The sequence below is a fragment of the Lytechinus variegatus genome, chromosome 3 (genome assembly GCF_018143015.1).
Source record: "Lytechinus variegatus isolate NC3 chromosome 3, Lvar_3.0, whole genome shotgun sequence".
Lineage (NCBI taxonomy): Eukaryota > Metazoa > Echinodermata > Echinoidea > Temnopleuroida > Toxopneustidae > Lytechinus > Lytechinus variegatus.
Window position 1 is genome coordinate 42,076,025 of NC_054742.1, and position 24,863 is coordinate 42,100,887.

Genomic DNA, 24,863 nt, shown 5'->3' on the forward strand with positions numbered 1-24,863 from the left:
ATCATCACCACCACCATCATTGCCATCATCATCACCCTCATTGTCAAGAAACCAACAACATTGATTTTAATCCACCTCTATCATGTACACCACCGAAGAAAATCATTCCGGATACCTTATAAAATCAGTCTTCCTATACCTTTTCAAACTTACATTCATTATATTGTGAAAGTGTCCTTTACTCAGCACTGCCTTGAAAGAGTATGTCTTTCTCATGTCACCAGGGAATAGACTGAAAACAAACTTCCTATCTTGTTTTATACCGAACTAAGAAAGTTCTGTTCTAATTTAGAAAAATAAATGTTCTTAGGTATCAAATGCATATTATAAGCAGCTGAAATTTTGTTTGAATCATGTGTATTCGCCCTATAAAATATTTTGTTTTTTTGTCACAGTTTATATGTATGTGCACAGCATTGTTTATTTAAATAAAATATTTACCTTATATGGTGATTTGTTCAATTTGTCTTTCTTCAGTAAAATAAAAGATTGTTAAGTGACCATCAGAAGTATTATATTGACGCGAGGGAGCAGACAAATACAATTAGTGGGGATGAGCTGAAAAATCTTTCAATTAAAACGCACATCATTTTTAGCTTGAAAAATCATTCAACTTTGCAATTTATTGCTTGTCTGCTCCAAGCAAACAGAATTTTATGAAATAACTATACTAATTTGAAATTTGTCTGATCGCAATTAATATCTAAATCTTCTCATTTTTTTGCAACGCCCCATTAGTAAATTAGAAAAGCACGTACAGGGTTCTTTGAAAAAAGGTTAGAAAATGAGAGTGAAGCATGGATCCAGAGTGAGAGCGAGATAATTTGTTAACTGGATAATTAAAATTCCTCTGTCTCTGGTGATTCAAAACATTAACAACAGGATGACTATATAACTTTGTAAATCCTTGTATACTCATTCTAGAAAGAATCGGGAAATAAAGACTAAATTGATTGCGGATTTGTGCAAATAGCGCCAATCGATGTAATCATCTGTAAGGGGGAAAATGCCCACTATAAATTTCAAAACTTTACTTTCTGATCAACGATTTTTGCCATTCTTCTATGAAACGGATTCTTTGAATTATAATCATCTAATTTCTTATACGTCCTGGGCTCCGTAACACAAAGATTAGCGATCAATCGCTAAATGAACTGACCAATCAATATCAATGTAACACGCGCATTAGGTTTAAAATATTGACAAGGGACCAATCAGTGCGGTTCTTTCATATTTGCAATTCATCGCTAATCTTTGTGTTACGGAGCCCAGATAAAGAGTTTGATCTTAGAATTGTTGGTTAGTATAATGTAATAAATTCAAAATATTAGACTATCAAGACAAAAAGAATCATCGCCTTGGCAACAGTTTGTCATCGTAGATATTATTTTTTTATTAACAATATAATTTGAGTACATACTTTAATCTTTCAATTACAACATTTATATTTTCTCCAAGAAACATGTGCATCTCTTTAATCTGATAAATAAAAATGATTGCATTTCGCTCGATATATATACACTGATGATGATAATGTACACAAAATGTATGAAAGAAAAATCTGTTAATAATTGCACTTCTCAAGCGTGTTTTTATCGCCTACTCGGTGGTTGCTATAAAACATGTTGCAGCTATGCACACAAACTCAATAAAATTAATGATAAAGATGAGCCCATGACTTAATTATTGCTATACTTTCTGTTCATATTGCTATGTAGTATGTTGGCAATCTTTAGATATCCAATTAACTGATAATTAATAGTCACAGTTGCATTGTCCTACCGAATATGGATACCCTTAAACGTAATTTTCTATGTAACATATAACTATAAGGTCAACTGTGACGTCATAAATCCGTTGCACACTTCTCGAATGGATCGGATTTTTTAAAGGAAAATGGAATATTAAACTTTTTGTGAATTTCCAGACAAAGAGAACCATACTAACCAAATTCATAACTATAGTATACTCAATTTGAAATTAAAGGCTATTTAGAAGCCCCTATTTGGAATAACAACAGAACTAATTCCCAATCGTAGGGAGACGGATTTGAAACTAATTACAACTGACGCCTTGCAGTTAAAAGAAAAGGTATACTAGCATCTCTACTACTGTTATCAACCTCAAATGAGATAACATTAGTTCTTTGTATTTTCTTGAAAAAAATATTAAGAATGCCAGTCGTAACATCAACATAATGTGTGCGATGGGCTTTTTTTAATGTTAACATAAAAATAGTTTAGTTTTCATCATTAGACAGCAATTACCATCAGGTGCAGCTTATATTTTCATTAGAAAACTCATTTGGTTGTGACACAAGAGACTTCCGACTCTCTTACATGCCATGTTTTCATATCCTTTAAAACTCATCTTACTACAAACACAATTATTAAAAATATCTTCCGAAATAATGGAAGAAAATCATAATTGTTCACCAACTTTATGGCATTAATATAAGAACTTTCTTACTTTCCAAATAAAATAAAAAAGAACGAGAAGAATTAAAGGAAATATGCTGATGGAATACCGCGGATGGTGACGATGTTATTCTGCACAACGGCTATTGTAACCATACAAGATTGAAACGAAATTGTATATCCTAATGAATGGCTACCACTTTTGAAAATTTTAAATTCGTTAGTGCAAACAATAAAAAAATCCAGTTCCTTCCAAATTTGTTTGTGTTAATATTCGACAGCATCGAAGTTTATGGAGATGAGTTCTTCTTCAAAGGTATTCGCTTCTTACGCGCACAGCGTTACCGTCCTTCAGTACATTCAGTATGGCACCAAAATACACAAATACCTCCCTTCGAGCCATTTTAAAGAACTTTTGAGTAGGCCTACAGGTCGATCAACGTGATGCGAGCGTTGACTTAGCTCCTTTAAAGCTTACCCCGACGAAAGTTCATTTTTTACCAGGCCATATGGATTCATATTGATCGTTGTTGGCTCTGAATGGTCTGTTGAGTAAGTCATACCCTCCATCTCCTGGAAGGTTCTTACGGGTATCCACTTTGCCATCAGATTTCTTGTGGACATTGCCGTTGCCTTTTGTCGTGTTCTGTTCTGGTTTATTTGCCTCTAAGTAATCATAGTCGTCTTCATCGTCGTGGCGTAGGGTTGGAGCTTGAATCCTCCTGGTAGGAATATGGGTTAGTCTCTTTGCTGAACGATTGAGATGTGAGTACTCGCCATCAGTCTCTGCTGTCTTTACGGCACTGCAGTATCCAGTGTTTCCTCGCGACGTATTCTGCTTGTCGTCAGGGCCACGCCTGTTATTGGTGTTCAAACCTCTATTCAAACAACTATATTCTCCGTTCTGATCCTTAGACGGGGCCGAGTACGTGTACGATCTCGTCAACCGGAAGTGCTTGATCTTCTCCTGGTCTACCACCTCCTCTTCCAACTCATCATAATCACTATCTTCTGTTGGCTTATAAACTGCCGATGTCCTGTTCGATGAGGAGTTCGAGCCGGAAGATGTGTACATTGATTGATAACCGCGATCGCTGCTCCTGGAATCTGAATTCGTCATTGTCAGAGGCCTCTTAGGTTGGAAATCTTTGCTCAAGGTTGAAACATGATCCACCGGTTCTGCGTAGTCATCAAAGTCATTATCAAGGGGGACTGTCTTGGTGGCATACGGCTGCGTCACAGTGTTGGAGCTCGATCTACTTCGAGACGAGCCTGGTGACGAGCTTCCTTCATTGAGTGAGTTGGTGGATTTGTTAAGACGGAGACTGTTGGCCCAATTTGCAAAGAGTTCGGTTGCCTTGTGGTCTTTCCTTGGAACATTCAAGGTAGACATGTTGCTTAGTGACGATGTACGTAGAAGGTATATCTCTTTGGTGATGGAACTAATGCTTTCCTGAGCTTTGAAGGATTCGGCACGTTCCCGGGCTTTCTTTGCGAGCTTGTCTATGGTCTTGCTATTGCTTCTGTATGGACCTGAAGCGAGAAAGAAGAAACAAAGAAAATTAATGTGAAAGTGATCACCTGTTGATTGATTAAGAGTGAAATTTATGGCCGTATCAATAACGCTTTTCATGTAGAAAAACTATGTCAGTCAATAAGACAATTTGACAATGCAGTTTCAGTGTACACTGGCGATCCGGGGTCGTAAGAAAGAGTTGGAGCGAAACCCAGCAAAAAAGGGTCAATCAGATCAATAAGGCTTCTCTGAGAGGAGAATGCAGCTAAGTCAGTACCACTGAAACTGGGCTAATAAAATCCTGGAAGTATATACTCCAAACACTCCTCCAAGATCAGCCCAAAGAAGTGTCAGAATGTTGCTTCCATTTATGTTCATGATATAAAATAAAGGTCTGTGAACCTCAAGGAAAATCTGTAATGATCACAATTAATATAGCATAGCAATCTTATGATTCATTAGAACTGGGGAGTGTTTCATAAAAGGACATGTCAGATAGATAGATAGATAGATAGATATATAGATAGATAGATAGATAGATAGATAGACAGACAGACAGACAGACAGACAGATAGATAGATAGATAGATAGACAGATAGATAGATAGACAGACAGACAGATAGATAGATAGATAAATAGATAAATGGCTTATTAATAAAAGCTAAGGCCGAATTGCGATGTATTTACAAGGTAAAAATGACACAAAAATATTCAAACAACAGAGATAATTACAAAATAAATAATAATGACGTTTTATCTGACAAGTCTCACTTTATCTGACAGTTACCAAAGGAACAGTGCTTCTCAGCCAAGGAAAGATGTCAGATCTGAAACTTGATAAAACGGTCCCCCGGACGTAAAAACCCACCTTCATTTCTTTAAGTATAATGATGTTTTACAGCATTTTTATGGTAAGCGTGGTGCCGGGTTAAATTTAATACTGACTCATCCACTGGTTATTTATATAGTCAATAGAAATACAGGTCGCAGTAAATTTTTATGATATCCGTGTTATAACATGACTGTGATCATTACTTTCAATTAGTGCTTGATCCTAAAAAAAATGATGTACTCCATGTGGTGATCACGTAATCAATATATAGGCCTACATCATCATCCTCTGAACAGGTCTCAAACCATGGGAGGACTTCATTATTGTAGTCATTGCATATACAGGGTGTATTTTCAAGATAAATATCAAGTTATTATGGTCCAATGACTTTGACCTACAATGTATACCGGGTTCAAATCCCTGCTGACATACTCATGTGCTCTGATGAGACATTCATTTATATTTTCCACACTCGACCCAGGTGAATTAAATGAGTATCTGACAGGCATTACTTCCATGAGTGCACGTGCGCTGTATAAAGACTTGTTGGCTGGAAGTGTATGATATCCAGAGTCATTTGCATATCATAGAAACATCAATATTACGAAAGATGAATCAAGTATGTGATCCCGTTTTAGAGTTTATTTTGTATTTGGAATATTATACTAAGAAAAAAAGGAATCGATGAAATAAGAATGTTTTTTTTTAAGGTTCGGAATAAATATTGGAATACTTGATTATAATTTCTGGTGAAGCACTGAGGTAGGACAAACCGTATCTTAATTAGTTTGTAGGCCTATATTTCTACCTAAATGCTTTGCAATGATGCCGATGTTAATATTTTATTTTATACCCATCCTGGACTTTTTATGAGTTTCGCCTTTGATAATAGCATGATTAAAACACCTTTCATACAATTACAGTTAACATCATGGAAAGTGAGATAACAAAACAATAACATGAACTCGACACATGATAATGAGGCTTGTCTGAATGTCGGCATATATAACAAAGCAATCATCATGAATTGAAGTGTATAGTATTTCATTACACGACAGGAAACTTTCTCTTTCCGGTAGTTTATTAAAAGGCCGTCTGCAATAATCTATTCCTTTCTTTTTTACATTTCCTCTTGTTTTGCAGGGGATGAAGGTCTATATGCACCAAAGTCTCTTACTATTTTATCAGGTGGGGCATATACTACTATTTTTTCAAGAGGTATACCCTGAATATAACCTCCTTCAAACTAATAATCTATCAGCCCAACCTTTTCCTAAAAATAAATTTAACACAAGGCTATGCCAAACGTCAGCAATGCGTTGTCATTATTTTAATATAAGTTTTATATCATATATTTTTTGTTGAGTCTTATATTACAGTGATATGTAGATGGTTATTGCCAGCGCCTTGGATGCTATAGCAGAGTGATCCCGGGCATCCCCGCCGGGATGTGTCTCTATTGGTATGTTAAAATGCCCCGCGCAAACAGTGTATGGATATTAATTATAGAATTCCTGCAGGGGACGAGAGCAGACAGGTTTATATTAAACGAATGGAAGTGCTCATCCCGCACTCTAATAAACTGAATGGATAATAGGAATTAAGAATCACTCCTTTCTTTTAATCGTTCTGAATATCAAAACTATTTAAATTTTCGGGGAAAAAAATCAATGTGTGACATCCCTATCCTTGGACCTGTGATATCTTAGCAAGAGGTGGTGTTAAAAATGCCTATGTTAAAAAAAATCTTTTGACTAATAAAACTAATGTCGAATCAACCTTGGATATTATCCAATGGAATATTTCAGTGTTTGAAATATATTTTATAGCGAAGTCATTTCAACAATTCATGAACTAAAAGAAATATTTCAATGAGCTATCCTTTTAGTGACGGTATGAATCTGTAAAACAACCCGCGAAAGAATAGGATTTCCCTTCTCCGGGGGAGGAGGGGGGGGGGGGTGGGGGTGTGACTCCAACGGACTTGGATTCCACGTTGGTTCCAACCTGTGAAGTTTTTTTTCTTTTCGTTTGGATAAAAAAGAAATCTGTCTGATTGTCACCACACCCGGAAATTATGTTTTTCTTTTCGCATATTCAACAGAGTACATATCCACCAGGATATGGGAAAGGGAACTGAAAATGCAGTCTTAAACCACACATTCCTTCAGATTTCCAACGAATTGGAAGGGGAACCAACTCAGTAATAATGTTGTATGTTGTTCATTTATCTATCTATGGAGATGTATGATACCAACTTAATTTGCATCTCGGTGATTTTAGTGATTTTTGCTAATATTCCAGTAACATGCACGCATGCTATTCTTACACTACATCATGTTTGAAAACTACCAACATCAAACCCACAAATATCACCCTTTTCGGTATATTTTGCAATCAAATAAAACAAAGTCACCTAAATCTGAAGATTGAATTAGAATTAGTTTAAAGAAAAAAATAAACGAAACAACTAAAAGTAATAATATGCCTATATTTATCTGAAAATTAGGTAATGTGGATGAAATTACAGACTTTTTTTTTAAGAAAGGTTACTATACCTATATAAATAGAAGTTGCCTGAAGATCTATCCAATTATATATATAAAACAGGGAACATGGGTTTTTGTAAAACAATATTTCATATTTAGGCCTGCCAAATATTTGGGCATGTATTTACCGAAAACAAACATACATATTGCCTCTCCATTCGTTGGCGAACTTAGCCTACATACCTATTGGATAATGGAAGTAATTTGTCTCATCGGAATATATGATTGTTTTGTGGTTAGAAACATGGAAGCTGTCTCCAACTAAACAGGATTTACACAAATTTGGCCACTACCAAGTCTACCACTATGTGTTGTGGTTCTATTAGACCAGTGAAACAGATGTGAAGAAAAATCTTCAGCTTGAAACCACGTGTTTTTTTTCTTCATTTTTTCCCCTTCTCAACGACCACCACCAACTCCGCACAGCATGACATAATTGGATTCAATTAGCACGAGAACCGACATAAATCAAATAAGGCAGATTCTAATTTCCAACTTTCAGAAACATATTGATTAGTAAATGAGGGTAAATGTTATTATGAAAATGAAATACTATGTTGGTACCGGATTCGATGAAAAAGAACAAGAAAGTGATTATAGTAAAGGACATCGTTTGAAATGAGGGTATTAATTTATAAAAGTTCGTATTTCAACACATACCAGGATTATTCTAAAATAAAATTGTGTAAAAATGATCAAATCCTTTGTCATTTTGAGTGACATTTCCACTTCATCATTGATTTATAGATGTCATAAAAACGTCAAATTTGATTTTGGTTGAAGGACTCCCCCAGTGTCAATTTCAAATAACAAGTTTGACATTGTTTTGAAAACACTAAGCAATCTTATCATATCAGGAAATATCGCTTAATAAGGGGATAACAGGCTGGTATGAAATAGTGTTACAACCAGACAATATTCCTCTTCACAGTTTTTTTTCTATTCATTGGTATATCTTTAAATACATTCAACGTGTTTTTGTTTACATTACAACCAAACAAGAATGTTAACAAATCGCATCTAAATTCAATTTTGTCTGGTTAATGATATTTCCTCCAGACAAACACTTATATTCTTATATTTCAATCTTCTATACATGCTCTTTGTATATAACACTCGACGCCAAGAATCCTCTTGCTTACGTCTGAAAACTTATACCAGGAAGCAAGAAATGATCTCCACTTTCGTAGATATCGAGGGGGGGGCTCATGATCACAAGCTGGAGAGGGTGGGTATTTTAAAATATAATTAAATAATCTGGACTTGGAATCTTGAAAAGAATAGACAGACACCTGGATGGATAAATCTTGGTATATTGATGTTAAAGCAAGTATGGTACCTTATCCTCCCTGTGAAGACGTTGAGAATATTGAGAAAATTTCACCCGGAAAGGGGGGGGGGGTGAGCTAGGGGTGGCCAGAAACTTATTTGCAAACGATTGTAAATATAAATCATAAACTGATTTGATATCTAAAAATAAATTCAATGGTATCAGATAAATAGGCACCTCTTTCCTTTGTAAGAAATATACCAGCAATCAATTGCAAGAATTATAATGTACAGTTGATTTTAACCTAATTTGTGCTTGCAAGCAATCACTCTGTCGCTGCAGCCTCCACACCCCATGTGCCAATCGCCTCATATATACAGAAGTAGATGGGGGAGGGGGCTACAGCTAGAATTTTACAAACTTAATTGGAAATTAAATAAATTTCTTATCTATAAAAATAAAACAAACACGTTTTGCCGTTGGACCGTTGTCCTCCTTACAATATCAATGAACTATAGTGTATAAAACCAACCGAACTATAATAAATACTGGTTATAGATTATTCATTTTTTTTCAGAAGTCTGCCCACGCCCCAACCATCCGTTTAGTAATTCTTTAACCAGTCTGCGTCTTCTTCAATGATAATAATATTTAACCAAATGTTGAGCAAAAAATTATATAAAAAAGAGGAATGGAGATAAACAGTGACCATCAAGTTTTATATATGATACTTTATATTATAAGATAAAACAAGTTTTTTATTTTCCTTATTACTGGGACCTTTAACCTTGTATCGTCAGTCCCTGGCTGCTCACCAACAAGCATTGCTTTTCTCCCCACATTTAGGTTTAAAAGAAAAACACCACCACCACACTCTTCCTTCACCCGCCTCAGTTCAGATCTCCCTATATAACAACATGATCAGTGTGAAAAACAGGAAAAGATATAGGACATGAATCGATCTAAACTGGAAGTGAGCCTTGCCGGACATCTTATGTCTTCGGATATTTTCCCAGGAACATTTAAAATCACAGGATTGAAACACGTGGTTATCTCATCCCAAGGGTAAACCGAACACTTTAGAGGAATCATTTCCGTGTGAATTTAGTTCGTAAAGACAGAAAGGTAACCGGAGTTTAACAAATCAAAGGCAAATTCTAGCCTCAAATACATGTATGTAAATCTGGAATGTTAGACAAAAAAAATTTGATAATCCTTGTAATCTCTATTATTTCAAAGTGAAACAAAAATACATCGTGTCCATTTTTAATGCCACAACTCTCTCTTTCAATAAACTCTCCGCTTTACCCCTTTCTTTATTCCATATTTTGAATTATTTAAAAAGATAAGTCATATGGGCAATCGTGCACTTCACCCCCCTGGCGCTGCCGTTGTTATCTAGTAAATTACACTGAGCAATTCAATATTTAGGTGAAAATAAAGCAGTTTATTCAAGTTCATTATGAATATGGACCCACGAGATTCAGATTTGGAGTGGGTCTTGAATTTCTGATTGCATTAAAAAATATAAAATATATTTTTTTAATATTAATGACAAAAACAAACCACAAACTGACCCAATTTTCTTGACTAATTTCTGACTTGTTCCTTTGTTCGCATCTTTTTTAGATAAGGGAAGAAACACAAGTTAAAGCTGAGATAGCTCACATTGAAATCTAATTTAGGAACAGGAAGTTTCTGAAAACACAGTACCATGATAAGACCAACCCCGATGGTAGCGGTTTTAATCACTCTGAATCTTAATGGCATATATAGGACAAGGTCTTGTATTCGAGCTATATCATTTACTGCATATTGTCTTACTTTTCAAGATCAACGATGTATAGAGCAGAGATTTGAAAGTTCCTTGTACGTTCAATATAGCATTCACCAAAAGCAATGATTTTTTTTCGTGATATATAACTTGCTCCACTTTAACAAAGTTTTATAGTCTACCAATACCAATATACCAAACTGATAAAAGTTTATACCAATTACCTCGGATTTTCTTAAAGTGAGCCTGTAACAGCTTTGAAATTAGTCACAAAAGTATTAAAAACATTGAATAACGCTTTTTCATAAAGAAAAACAATTTCACCTCCATACATGATTTTATTTGTCAGAACAATATCTAAGGTCGGTCACAATTATGTCTAACTTCTGATAAAGGTTTTTAAAAATAAAATGTTTGCACTTTAATCCCTTACAAGTTTTTATTAGCAGTAAACCAAATCTACTATTTGTTCAATTTTCTTCACATTTTAAGCCAAAACTGTTTTTGGCAGCCAGAGAGCTTGTCAGAATAGTTTCAGATATACCAAGAAAATTATGAATTATAGAGAGTGGATACCCAGGCTTGAAATTGTAGACATGTATATTTAACACAATTTGTATTTTGGGATTCTTCTCATTGTATAGTTCTCAGTACTGAATATTAAAGAATCCTAAACTAAAAGATATGTATAGGATTTTTTTTTGGTATATACACTCAATATGTTGTACTGAAATATCAAACAGTGGTTTTCAAAGATATGAAACCTCAAGATGCAGCCCAAAATGGGACCCGACCGGCGCATATCCTGCGAGAATATGGGCACGAAAAGTCGCTCCTGCTTAATAGCCCGAAGTGGCAAATATGTCTCACTCTTTATAAGAGCTTTTTTTTTCGGAGTAAGATATTACTTTGGTATTTGTGACAAAATCTTTGCCAACTCTTTTACGAAATCCTGGATCATTATGTGGCTAAGGAGAAAAATGACATAATGAAATTTTGAAATTAAAACTGAAATAAATGAAAAAAAACTGTATAGAATTCTTACCATTGGTGGATTCGACAATCTCATAGACGTTAGTATCTTCCAGTCTCTTCTTGTGTGATCTGGAGAAACAGAATGAGAAACAAGAGAACAGATGACTACAGTCAGTACCAGCAGATTTCTGGTACGACATATCAGGTTCTATAGTTCTCTTGTACGCCATGTTGGTGGCGTCAGTTCCCCGTATGAGATCCAAATGGCCTAGAACCCGCTTCTAACTCTCTCCTTACTCCAAATAACCAATCCTACCAGCACAACGGCTGTTTTAAGAACTTCTGACTTTAGTTCCTCTTTCTGATACTGATATACTTTCGATCACCAATTGCCATAGGCCTTTATACCCCGGGAGAACAAGGCAGAGCGGAAATGATCGTTGGCATGGCGACAGCAACTTCCCGCCTTTTTGGTTCCACCGGTATAAACTTGAACAGCTGTTTTGGCACCGGTATATGCAATTCATAACTTTCGTGAAGTGGTTAGGGAAAAGAAATCACAACAAAGTACTTGAAACGGGGAGATATCATGAAGAGGTTACATTTGAATAATTGACAAGAAGGAAAACAAAAAGGGAAAAAATACAAACTAAAAGTTTCATTGAAGTTATGTCTTGGTCAATCCTAGGCAACGCGAGTTTTGAAAGTCTTAATGAGAAACGTTTCTCATCACGACGCAATTAAGAAACAATAAATAACGCAGCTTACGTAGCTCATTCTTTAAAATGAAAGTTAATCAAGTATCCTAGAAACGCTCATTGAGACGGTTTCGATTTGATTTGTTTTGAGTTTCCAAATGAATAGTCGCATAATGGTTAAATAATATTTGACGAGTTTGTTGCTTTGGTATTATAACTTTTGTTTGTTTTTATCAAAGTGATATCAACTGCATCTGGCCACAAAGCTGAATCACAGTCGATATTTAGAGTTCTAAGATTTTATCAATAAAAGTTATTTGGACACATTCTTAAATAGTAAGTCTAACTAATACCATGGTCACATTTTCTCTACGGCGGCCGTATACGGCGAGTCGAAAACAGCCGTTTTGTTCATTTTTACTAAAACCACCTATATGTAGCTGGTACAAACAAATGATAAAACGGTTGTTTTTGACTCGCCGTACGGCTGCCGTAGAACAAATGTGACCAAGGTATTAGTCACGATGATCCATAATTTTGATTTGCTCATAATTTGTCCTTTCCAAATTACGAATAATTCTATCGACCCCCTAAATGTAGGACTTTTGTCTCTGTTTTCTTGATCATAAGAGGTGCAACGCTTTCGTATCATTATGGCTTGATTACATTATGCATAATGGCTTTTAGGGGACCACCCTCAGTTCCATTTATGCTCAAATTTATTCTGTTTTAATTACGAGGTAAGAATGTTCATGTGTAAATTGTACCCGATTTATATTAATATGAATTATGTTTGAATGGAAATGAAATAAAGAAATGAATTGAAATTAAATTGAAAATTGAATGAATAATAGGGTAAAAATAAAGCAAAATGCACGTCTGGGCCCCGTCTTACAAAGAGTTACGATTGACCCAATCAATCGTAACTTTATGGAAATCCATCAGTGTCATAACTTTTCTACAGTAAATTTGCAAAATGTCCTCTGTAAACAAAGGAGAACATACCAAATTGTCAAGAAATCAATGAATTTATGGAATTCATATCTAGAATTTTTTGAACAAACATGCATTTTATATGTTGACTTTGCTGGCTTTCCATAGTTGTGATGGAATGGATCAATCGCAACTCTTTGTAAGATGGGCCCCTGATATATAGGGATGAACAAAATGGTTGATTATTTCATGGATTGCCCTGATGACGATATTTTAGTTTTACCATTGTGGTGATATTACTTGCTGAATACACGTACGTTTAAGTTGCATCATCGATCAAGGAAACATAATAGTGAACATGGTGAACGGAAACAGACCGATTCAACAGAACAATTTTACCGCATGCACGAGGACCGGTCACATGACTATCCAGGTCAACTAATAAAAAAAGGTTTCGTACGGTTTTTGTGAGGAAATAGCATTATCTAAAAGTTTGCCACATTATAATATATAGACAGACCAAAGAACTGCGAGTGCTTTATCCTGTAACTAATTGGTATAATCATAAACAGGGTTTAAAAAAATAGACTTAACGCAGACCAACTGCCGACAGAGTTAAATGTAGGCCTACTCCGTCCGCATGTGTTTCACCGTGATGTTGGACCCCATCCATCATGCAGCATTACAGTCAAGCACGAATCTACCCACAAATGGAACATGATCTTACGCTAAATGAGATATTTAAAAGGTCCCCTAGGTTTTAAAAAGTTGGACCTGAATCTACCAAATTCATATTTGAGTTAGCTTATTTGATTGAGAGTCTGATTAAGAACCCCCAATAGAAACACTTGTCATGACCGTCTGTGCAGCGAACGGGGCAGTGAACCATAATTGTAGATATTCCAACATTCTAAAAAAAAAAAAAGATATCGGTCTTTTATTGGCATATGATATTTTAGGGGTGAAAAAATAGACAATTTTGTTTTGGTGGCTTGCTCTGCTCGCTGCTAGAATAAAACCATTATAGGGAGATGTTTGTGCGTTTTCTAATATACTTCTTCCATTTTCTCCTGATTCGCTCTGCTCGCTCGCATTATTATGCAGGGTGTTCTGGAAGCAAACAAATTATACAGATGCGGTGCCCCCAGGCTTCCCCACCCCCACAAAAAGGTAATCCTACGTAGGTATTTTGATCGCAAACAATACGAAATCAATGATATTGTTAGACTATAATCTAGGCTGAAGCTGCTGTCTTTGCTGTAATGCTGAACGCAAGCGATACGTCTGATGTGGCAAAGACTACGAATTGGTGGCTGCTTCCACAATTCGTAGTCTTTGCCACACCAGACGCATCGCTTGCGTTCAGCATAACAGTAAAGACAATAACTACAGCCTTCGCCTAAATTATAGGCTAAGGTATAGTATGGTTTCGGAAAGCAAACAGATTGTGCAATTTTCGTGATTGAATATACACGATACATTCTTTTTTATTATGTAATATGATATTTTTACGACGAAATTAGTGTAAATTTTACCTCACTCATCATCTAAATCATCATGATTTCAAAATAAAAAAGGGATAAAATATTATTACTTTCATTAGCAATTGTCGTTCACTCAATGCATCTTCCTTCCAAGTGATAGGTCTCTGATAGAACAGCTCCAGGCGGATCATAACCAATGATTTGGTTGATTTTTATTACTATTATTATTATTATTATTTCTTTTTTTTTGGGGGGGGGGGTCGGACACATGTCATATTCATAGAAAGATTGTTATATAAGAAAATTTTGAAGTTTTGCTCTCAACACACACAAAAACTCGATAGAGTTACCTCGCAATTATCTGCTACTAAATGCAGCCTTCCTCAGCGATGTGACGTAGTTTTCAAAATTTTCTGATCTTCAACCAACACAGATGAATCCTCATGATCAGATGATTATAGTTTGAATCATAAGCGAATTTGTGTCATTCTCCTATAAATTCATTTCTGGAATACCAGTATACCATTAAATCATTTAAATATCTTCGTTACGGAAATTACAGCGTGCATATAATTTTTTCTTATTGATTAAAAAATCTACCAATTTTTTTTCAGTTATATATATGTATTTACTCATCACAAGTTAAAAATGAATATGATTAAAACCAGGAAACAAACACAAAAAATGCTTGATTTTCCGTGGTTTGACTAATAAACATTACTGTACATACATTGTACATAATAGATCAAAAGCACCGAATAATACTGGCGGTTATCAAAATATCGTGTTTCCTTGTTGTTTAAAATACAGTTTGTAGCATGGATATGCTTGCATTATATTTGATTTAATGGAATGGAAAGCAAATAAGAGTGCGAACGCTAAATATGAAATGTAATTTTGAGAAATGTGTGTTGTATTTTTATCAGTGTTTCTTGATTTGATTGCCAAAAGCAGTGAACGGTATCGCAAAAAGAATGAAACTAGTGTGATATATTTAGATTATGAATTGAAATGTGAAAATATAAGCTTTATAGAATTCAAAAGATTTCTCTATTTTTTATGATCAATTATTTGGTTGGACAAATAATGAAAAGTTCTTTTGCAGTTTAAAACTCACAATGTTGTCAACTTCAAGTACAGTATCACATAGTTTCAGGCTTGCACTAATCCATTACTTTCACTGGCGGATCGGGGGGGGGGCAGCCTGCCCGTGCCTCCCCCCTTGAGAGGCACAATTAAAATTTGTAATGTATAAATATGCCGTTATAACACAAGTGTCCCCCAACCCTCCCCCCCCCTCCTTCTGAAAGCAAGGACATTTTGTTTTCATTATTTGTAACTTTTCGGTGAAAACCTTTTTTTGTGCTAGTTCCTCGGGAAACTATGCCCCCCCCCCCTTGAAAAATCATGGATCCGTACCTGATTACTCTAATTTTTCTTTCTTTGATACTGACGAAATATAATAGATGTGGAAAATAAACATAATGGGTCACAATGTTCTGAAGCGTAAAGCGTAATGCATACCCTAACATATTTTTTTTTAAAGTAATTGACATGATTGAAATGTTGTCTCAATTACGCTGAAGTAGTTTGGTTCAGTGTAAAAATAAAGCAGAAGCAAAGGCAACAAAGATGAATACTAGTATTGATACTACGTTATTATGAAGATATTCCAACCAACATCAGGGAGCTTACATGCTTTCCACAGAGCTAATAAAGTTATGATAATTCACATCTGGCCCAAGGTATTGCAATTATGATGTAAGTAGCTGAATCAGTTATTATTTATTTTTTTTTCCATATTTCGAATCCTTGACAATGGTAGTAATTACTTTTAATTTAGCATTGTTATGACCTGAATGACCTTGTTAACCATGAAAGAAAATACTGTAAATCACACTATCAAAAGCCTTTGAAAACTAAATAATGATTCCTCGATATTGTATATGAACTCATAAAAAGAAAGTAAAACTCGTCCTTAATGATACTTCTTTTGTTCTGGAGTCACGTTATGAATTGTATTACGTTGTACGCAATTATTTAGGCTATTGAATACAGGATTGAAAAGCAATCAAAAGTAAAAGAGGATAAACGAGGAAATTGCCTGATTGGATTTCGTCCAACAAAAACAAAGGTTAATAAATGAAATACATTTTCTTTCGTATAGTGGTTATTGACTTCTTACCCTTCTACATGAACGGTTGATCCCTGATGTTGTCGTTTGATTAGGATGGCGATGAGAACGGATGCGACAACGAGCAACAAAAGGGAAGACACTGCGATCACGGCCCACAATGTCAGGGTTTCTCCTCTACCAAGCCGCTCCTCTGACGTCGCCGTATTGTCGCCTTGGAGAGCGATCTCCGGCTTCGCCGCCTTGCTCGTGCCCGTGCCGTCGTTTGGATCCGCTGCAGGGTACTTGCTACCGGTCGCTGATACAGAGTGACTGGATGATGAGGAAGATGACCAAGATGATGAGCCTGATGCGGTACCAGTGCCTGTGCGTGGGCCGGACGCAGCGGGCGCTGTCCCTGATGATCCTCTGCCTGGGTTAGCCGGGTTAGCTGGATTGGCTGCTGCTGGAGATGATGTCACTGGCAATCTACGTTTAGGCGGTGACGTCACCACTGAAATAGTGAATAATGTTAAAAATATTGCGGTTAGATATTCGACCAACACAATGCCCATAATTTTGAAACAATAAAACCAAATATTTGTTTTCTACAGGAAGTTGAAGCTACAATGCACAAGTAGAAGAGTACATTAGTTTAGTATTGGTCTTTCAAAATATTCGCCAACACAATATACACTTCTTCCCGTCACCAGAAATGGATTGAGTGAATCTATGGCAAACAGACTTGAAAGAAATAACTTGTGAATGTTTGCTAGAAATAACTGTCGGATATCATAATATAATCAAAGAGATGTCCCTTGAATTGGGAAAAGTAATGATTTTCCGTTTAGTGCATTTTCACTTATGTATGACTTGACAGATCATCAAAATTTTACACATAAGTTGGTCAATTTGTATAGAAAACATCCCTGCCACATAATTTACAACTGTTTTTTTTTTCTTAAAATATAAATTTCTGGTTGTATTGATGTAAAGGATCAAAGAATTCAAATTCTACTCTGTGTAAGGCCTAACTTGCAATGTATATCGACCTATTCACATTGTACATGGGTCGTTAATTTTGGTAATTTGTTGTCGTGGTGGTTTTTCTGAATCTTGATATAAAATGAAAGTGGATACTGTCGACACTTTCTCAAATCATGCAGCATAATGTCAATAAAAACTCACTTCTTTGCATTTCATAAATTGCCTTAATGGAAAATAAATATGGCAAATAATGGTAGAAGATTATTTTGTTCACATTATTTAAACCTAATAACATAAGTTATTCAACTACATGTAATTTGACCGTCTGTTCAGGTTTGTGCATGTGGTTTTACCTGGATTTCTTTGTGTTGTCGTGCCGCCTGATCCGTCGCACACCTCACCTTCGGGACATTCACAGTTCCCGCTGACGTCATTACAGAGAAGTCCCGCGGGACAATTACAGGTCTGCATGCAGTAGGGTCCATATTTCCCGACCGGACACCGTCCCGTGCAGTGGTACATACTGTATGATGATGACACAGGGTTCATTAACTCACTATCGGACGAGTCCTCATCGTATTCGGAGTCGGACTCGTCCTCGTCGCTGTCATCGTAACCGCCTGATTGACTTTGGGGGGTTATGGTTTATTAGAGATTGAATAATGGTAGATTTTAGTTGATGTAAGAGAGAGCGGTAGGGATGGGTGAATGAAAGTGCAGGGGATTTATTTGGAAAAAGTTGAAAGTGTAATGGGGCGAGAATTTCAAGCAAAAAAGTTGTGTTCCTGTTAATTCAATAGTTAAATTGATGTCATCTAATCTGGACAAACATTTGGGAAAAACATAACTCAAATGAAGAGGAATCGACCAGAAATTGCTCTGGACACACTATAGAAGTAGCCGTTGTTTAATAAATTTGTAAATATTTTGAGCTCATTTACGAAGACACCAAGCTTTCGTTGAAAGAAATAGATGAAGGCACTAATGAATTAGTTTTCAAGTCTTTTGAGCAGCTCTCACACTACTATACATCACGTTCTTAAAAGCTATTAATGCAATTAAAACAACTTGATTATTAAATGTCATTTACAAGCGCCCGTTTCGTGCTTGTGTTTGATTTCTTTACTTTAGTTGTGTTTAAACATAATGCTATCTTTGGTCAATTTTATAAGCCACATAATATTCATATATGCAATTCTGTTTCCAAATTACAACGTAGACGGGCTTATTGTGGAATAAAAATGCCGTCGTTGAGGCATCGAGGCGGAAATAACAGTAATTGCCAAGTATGGGCGATACTTACGATGCTGCATATCCTGGACACATACAAAGCCCTGATTCGGGTAGGCACTCGGCCGTGGATGAACATTGACAGGTCTCTTGGCAGTTCCGACCATAGGAGCCTTCGGGACAGGTGTTCTCGCAGAATCTCCCGATGAATCCATTACGACATCTACACACCCCACTGGTCCTGCAGGTACCACCGTTCATACACTCTCCACCACAGACATTGAGGAAACCTGCCTGGGTTAGGGTGGCTAGGTACATATCTAAAGTAGATCGAGGGAGATCATGATGATCGGATAAATACAGATTAACTATATTATAGTAAGGAGTATAACCACACGGAGTTTGAAAGATGAATGAATAAAAAATATGGCTGAAAAGAATGGCCATCTTTATTGCAATCAGTATATTCATGGTTACGTACAGATCTAATGAAGATTGTAAGTGACTGTACATGATAGCCATAAATCTAATTTCAGTGGTATTGTTTCAGGTTGTGGGAAATGTGGTCTAGATTGAAAATGAACTTTTATCGTCTCATGTGGATAGTTTACAAAAAAAATGATGAGACAGATGAACATGTTAATACACTATTTCGTTCGTGGCTAGGTACAGATCTACTGTAGATTAGGAGTAACATAATAGGTGGTAAAACTGGAATGAATGAAATTTCTTTAGGAATACAGATTATGCCTGTTGCTGTTGTTAAAGAATTTTGCTATAAACGGTTGAAATGAAAAAAAGAATCCTTGTTTGTTGTTTTGTGTTCATGCATGGTTTAGTATACACGGTGGAGAGAACAAAGTAATTTGCTTTTACAGGTGGTATTAAGTTGACAAGAATGTAAAATCGAAAATTCGTCCTCTGCAGTATGATAGTGAAGATCACTATTTTAATGGGCCGAGTTTGGGATACGAGCTACACAAAAGGGAAAAAATATACTTGTCATTTCCGGAAAGTGTAAAGCACAAAGAAAAGAGAATTCGATCTTGGGTAAATATTGCGATTCCTATGAGCAAATAGGGAAACTGAATTTCCTTCCCATATTATTCGGTCTATTACTCAGGATTGTTAAAGCTGAAGGCCTGTTTAGTTAATATGACGTGACCGTTGCCTTGGACTGTAATGGAAATCTGTCTGAAGCTTGCCCATTTCAGAGTTGACAATTCATTTCGATGGGATTTTCCTTGATCAGATCTAGTTGTTACTTACTTGCCGGACTGGACACCCGATTTCTTGGAGATCTAGATCTGCAGATGCACTCTCCGGTATCTGCATCACATTGACAACCAGTCTTACAGTTACACCGATGCTGGCATGATGTACCCCAGGAGTTCCACCGGCACCGAGATTCACACCTTTATATTTGAATATCAAAGAACAGAAAGAGGATATAAAGATTAATGGGAGATTTGTTTTTTACTGACAATAAAGACAAGAGACGCATCTGTTGTGGAGTTTTGTAGTACTTCGTGTCAGAGCTAAAACGAAAAAAGGGTTTTGTCACTTGATAAAGCATTCGATTCCTCTGATATAATAAACAGAGGTAGGCCTATGGGAGAGATAATGAGAGATGAAGGAGGAGAAGATGGAAATAGTGCGAGAGACACTTAAAAGAGAGAATACAGAGGAGGGGTGGTAGTTATTTAGATTTATATAAAGATGAATAAAGTTCTCGCAACATGTCATAACCAACATGTGTTTTTGTTAATTTGTTTAAGATTGAAGAAACACTAATTTAGGCCTTTTATAACAAGGAAGTGAACCTCGACGTTTGCGATATTGTCCTTTGATGATCATGAATTTGATATGACCCACCTGTCTCTATCCAAGCATGAACACACCCCTGACATGGGGTCGCACTCTGCTCCTCTGCCACACTTGCACCTCCTTGAACACCCATGTCCGTAGTACCCTGCCGCGCATGGTACCAGACAGCTTGATCCTCTCCAACCGGGTTTGCAAATACACCGAGCGCCATCTTGTGACTTGACCCCTCCATTTCGACAGGGGGACGCTGATGAGATTGAGAGAACAAGCAGGAGAGAAGTGTAGACAGGAATGTACATAATTGGATTATACACATTAAAAAAATGTCCTGGCCGATTATTTCACCCATGCATTTTTTGTCACATTTGGATGTCATGCCAATTCTAAATCAATGGTCTGTAGTGAGCATTTTAACCATAATATTTCTTTTCAGGAACACGAAAAGAGTTTGAAAACTTATTTTTTGCTGTGGTCCTTTACAATGTTTACCACAAAAAGAGTTTCATTTTATTTTATAGAGTATCTTCGTTTCCTAAGATCGTTTATGGATCACGTTGATTTTTAATGGACCTTAGTGCGATCTTACCCTACATTATGAACCCACCCCTAAACTTACCCAGTCTGCATGGCGCATTTGGGTAAAGAATAGAGCAGCATTCCCAGTACATTCGCCAATCATTACTCAGGTATACGGTTTCATTCCTATTAAGGGAAGAGAAAAGGGAAATACGGCTATGATTTAAGACATTACCCATAAAATAACGGATACTGATGTTCACCATTCTCTAGCAAACACCATGTATGAACAGTGATGCTGTATTTTCAGTTTCAGGAAGACTCAATCTCTGCATGTTTCCTTGCTCTTTGTATAATGTTATCATAACATATAATTTGGAAAGTAGTCATGTATATTATGCTGTTACTTTGCCTAATCAATCTCTGCCCTGGTTTAAACTAACTAAATAAAACTTGATTAAAAAAACGTTTTTTATTTATTGTTTCAACCAATTGAATTTTCTTATAATCAGACAACTTTGAATATCATTATCAACCGAAATTAATTATTTTCTTAAATAGATGGGCCATAGCTTTATGATCAAACTATTCAGTTTATTTTACAAAAAACCCTCTTTTACAGAATCTCAATTGACGTGCAATTAGCTTTTGTTCAATAGAGTAAGATAAACATGTGATTCAATATGATCTCGAAAGTATGTATTTGAATGACGAATATTAAATGAAAATGTATCACTTGTACGTTAAAAGTGTGAAATAAACAACTCAATCTTTCGATGATCTAGCTTTTCATACGAGTTCAAGGATCATCATGATCACCAAGGACTTATTTTGTTCATATTTTGTCGAATCACACGCTTGATCTTGCTAACATGTCAGTGTTTATATAATGTTGTTTGTAATAAGTTCATCAGATCATTACAGCTCAGATTGATCACGACTCTGCATCTATTCCAGAATGAAATTGCGTTTTTCACCATTATAATTTATAAATGCCAATCGTCAATGTATTATTAGAATGAAGGTCCTCGCACTCACAAAATACCATCGGAATAAAAATAGATCTTCGTTTTCACCATGGCTATCAGTTAACAGACAGCCGATCCTTTAATTGATCGCCTGTAATTACATGCCCTACACGCCGTATAAGCCCCGTCTTAATGAACCCTCTCCATTTCTGTCAAATCACCGTTACCAGTGAAGTCTAGACGTAGACTCCAAGAATAAACCACACAGGTGTGTATGAATCCTTATCTTAACCTACCCCACGCAGCCAAAACCAATTGAGTGGGAGTCCAATAAACCAGTCGGAAATCAAAGCTGCCAAAATCGTCACATCTTCGTTAATGCAATATAACAAGTTACTTTTGTCTGATTGATATATCCGTTGTTTTCATTGCATAGATAGATGTAAAAAAATACCATAGAATTAGTCTTACTATTGTTTCCCTAATATTGACGATTCATTTATGATATGATACACACGGCTTTCTTCTTGTATTTTGGGGTTTTTATTATCATGTTTTTTTTTGGTGCTAAATAATCGATGCTGACGATCGCCCCGGGATAGCTTTCTCGTTAAACTTCAGTCACGGTATTCTGCCTTCGCACATTGATTTGAACAGGGAATTTGTCATGATTTCAGTCTGTTCTGTCAGCAAGTAAAAAAACCCAATTAACGTTTCTCGTATGCACTGTTCCTTGAATTCTGAGAGCTCAATTGCAGTTATCGAAACACTCAAATGCGAGTGTGCTTTTCATATCTGGTCCCTAAACTCTGGACAAAATTCAATCCACCCAGTCAGTCAAAATTATAAATGCATTACAACTTATTTTCTCAATTTTTAGGTAGATTATTATTTTTTAATTGCATAATTGGCATAAAATTAAATTACTTAGTAGCAAGGGAAATCTTGAGTTTTATGAGTAAAGACACAATGTAGAATGAAAATGAATATAACTTTGTGCGAAATTCGAAATTTCTGTTTATTTATTTAATAAATTTTATCCTACACCATTTACTGCTGCGTAATTAATCGAATAGTAGCAGCTCGACGCCTGAATTTTTCCAAAGCTATAATATGCAATTACTTTAAGGATTAGCACATTAATCCAATATAGGACTGCATGCAATAGGGAATTGAGACAATTCTGTAGTTGATAGTTATGTTAATCATCTTAGTTTGGGTAACTGGTTTTATGGTATTCCTCAAAGTTTGGGGAATAAACTCTCTCCTTTGATTTGCTTCTTCCAGTCAGATTAATCCTACTATCATCACCAGCAACCAGGCATGTAACAGACGTGCGGAAGATCCTCATCATGACTTAGGTGAGATCAAGTGCCTATATAGCATAAGGGGGGTCGCCAGTATGGGGGAATGGCGGATAGGAAAAACGTGAATACATGGACGGTAAACTTGCTTCATTGTTTTATTTCGTCTGACAGTCAACTTACACATTAAGCCACACTTAGATTCTAAATAGATATTCTTCTAATTCTCACAATATTTTATACCCCAAAACGAAAAAAAAATAACATATATATGCCCTGACCAACTGGGACAGGAGCAATTGTTGCAGGTGCGAATGTTGACTCAATGTTAAAACCATCTACTGATGTAAAGGCCTGGTCACACCGCCTGAGCGTTGTTGGAGCGGTCGTGGAGCGGTAGGGAGAGAGGGTCGAATTTCGCTCACAAAATTTGGGGGGAAAATCGAAAATAAAAATCGGATACAAAATAAAAACAATCGAAATCGAAAGTAGTGAACGGTAGCGAGCGGTGATGATTTTTTTCTATCCGCTCCACGACCGCTCCAACAACGCTCGGGCGGTGTGACCATGCCTTTACCGCCCCTTCTCTTTCTATTTCTTGAGGAATACCCCCCCCCTTCCCCCGCCTCCACTACATATTCTTCCATAATGCATGACTTGTAGGATTCTGCATACTTCGAATCAGCGAGGCGAATGACCCTTTCCAAGGTGTAAGCGTTGTCGCTGGTGTGGTTGTGAAGACGCAAAGAAACTGAAAACAACCACACTTGATATTTCCGACTTCAACACATGGCTTAACGACATACACCAGGCTCTGAACCGTCCCTAGACTTGGTAGAGTTATAGGAGGATTGAATTCATTTTTTTCACATGTTTATGCTTAAAGGGGAAATGAAGAATCGAGAGCGTACGATGATAATGTGGGTATACAGATGATATCTTTGATGGGTAAGGAGTGGGGTCTTTTAAAAGAAAGTGAGGTGGAAAATTCCATTTATTGCTTAATCATGTACATCTCATCATCAATGACAATTACAATTTTAACGTACAAAAAATATCAGGACGAGGTTTAATATGATAAAAAACTATTAAAAAGCGATACGAAAAAAAAAATAGGTTCAATATTACCCCGGCCACAGAAATAATATTAATACAAGTTTCAATGTTACTTTGCAGTTACATCTTAGCTTTAGTAGCTGTACGGGCGTAAAAATGATTTAGTGATCCTCGGTGAAGAACACATCATACATAGCGAGATTCAGAGGACCCTTTCCCTGATATACTGTACATATACATATATAACAGGTACATAGTACTTTACAACAATTATGGCTAACGGAAAACATTTTTTTTGCATACTTGAGAAAATTCTAAGTAAGAAAAGGAGAACAAAAGTGAAAAAGACACAAGACAAACGGCCCCCCACCCCCCCCCCCCGAAAATCATAAAAGTTTAGATAAATATTACAGG

General features: G+C 36.2%; 1 protein-coding gene across 2 annotated transcripts; it reads right to left on the bottom strand.

The window, feature by feature from the left end:
• Nucleotides 1–2,348: 2,348 nt before the first annotated feature.
• Nucleotides 2,349–21,381, bottom strand: LOC121411061. 2 transcript variants are annotated; one of them, XM_041603545.1, is made up of 8 exons: nt 21,222–21,381; nt 20,654–20,852; nt 20,048–20,193; nt 18,852–19,098; nt 17,902–18,176; nt 16,634–17,075; nt 11,404–11,462; nt 2,349–3,950 (listed from the first exon to the last, which is right to left on the bottom strand). In XM_041603545.1, the coding sequence occupies exons 1-8, from the start codon at nt 21,358–21,360 to the stop codon at nt 2,908–2,910; spliced, it is 2,550 nt and encodes an 849-aa protein (XP_041459479.1). In that variant the 5' UTR covers nt 21,361–21,381; the 3' UTR covers nt 2,349–2,907. The 2 variants fall into 2 exon arrangements, with proteins under 2 accessions (XP_041459479.1, XP_041459480.1); XM_041603546.1 differs by having other exon boundaries at nt 17,902–18,071; nt 21,222–21,326.
• Nucleotides 21,382–24,863: the final 3,482 nt, after the last annotated feature.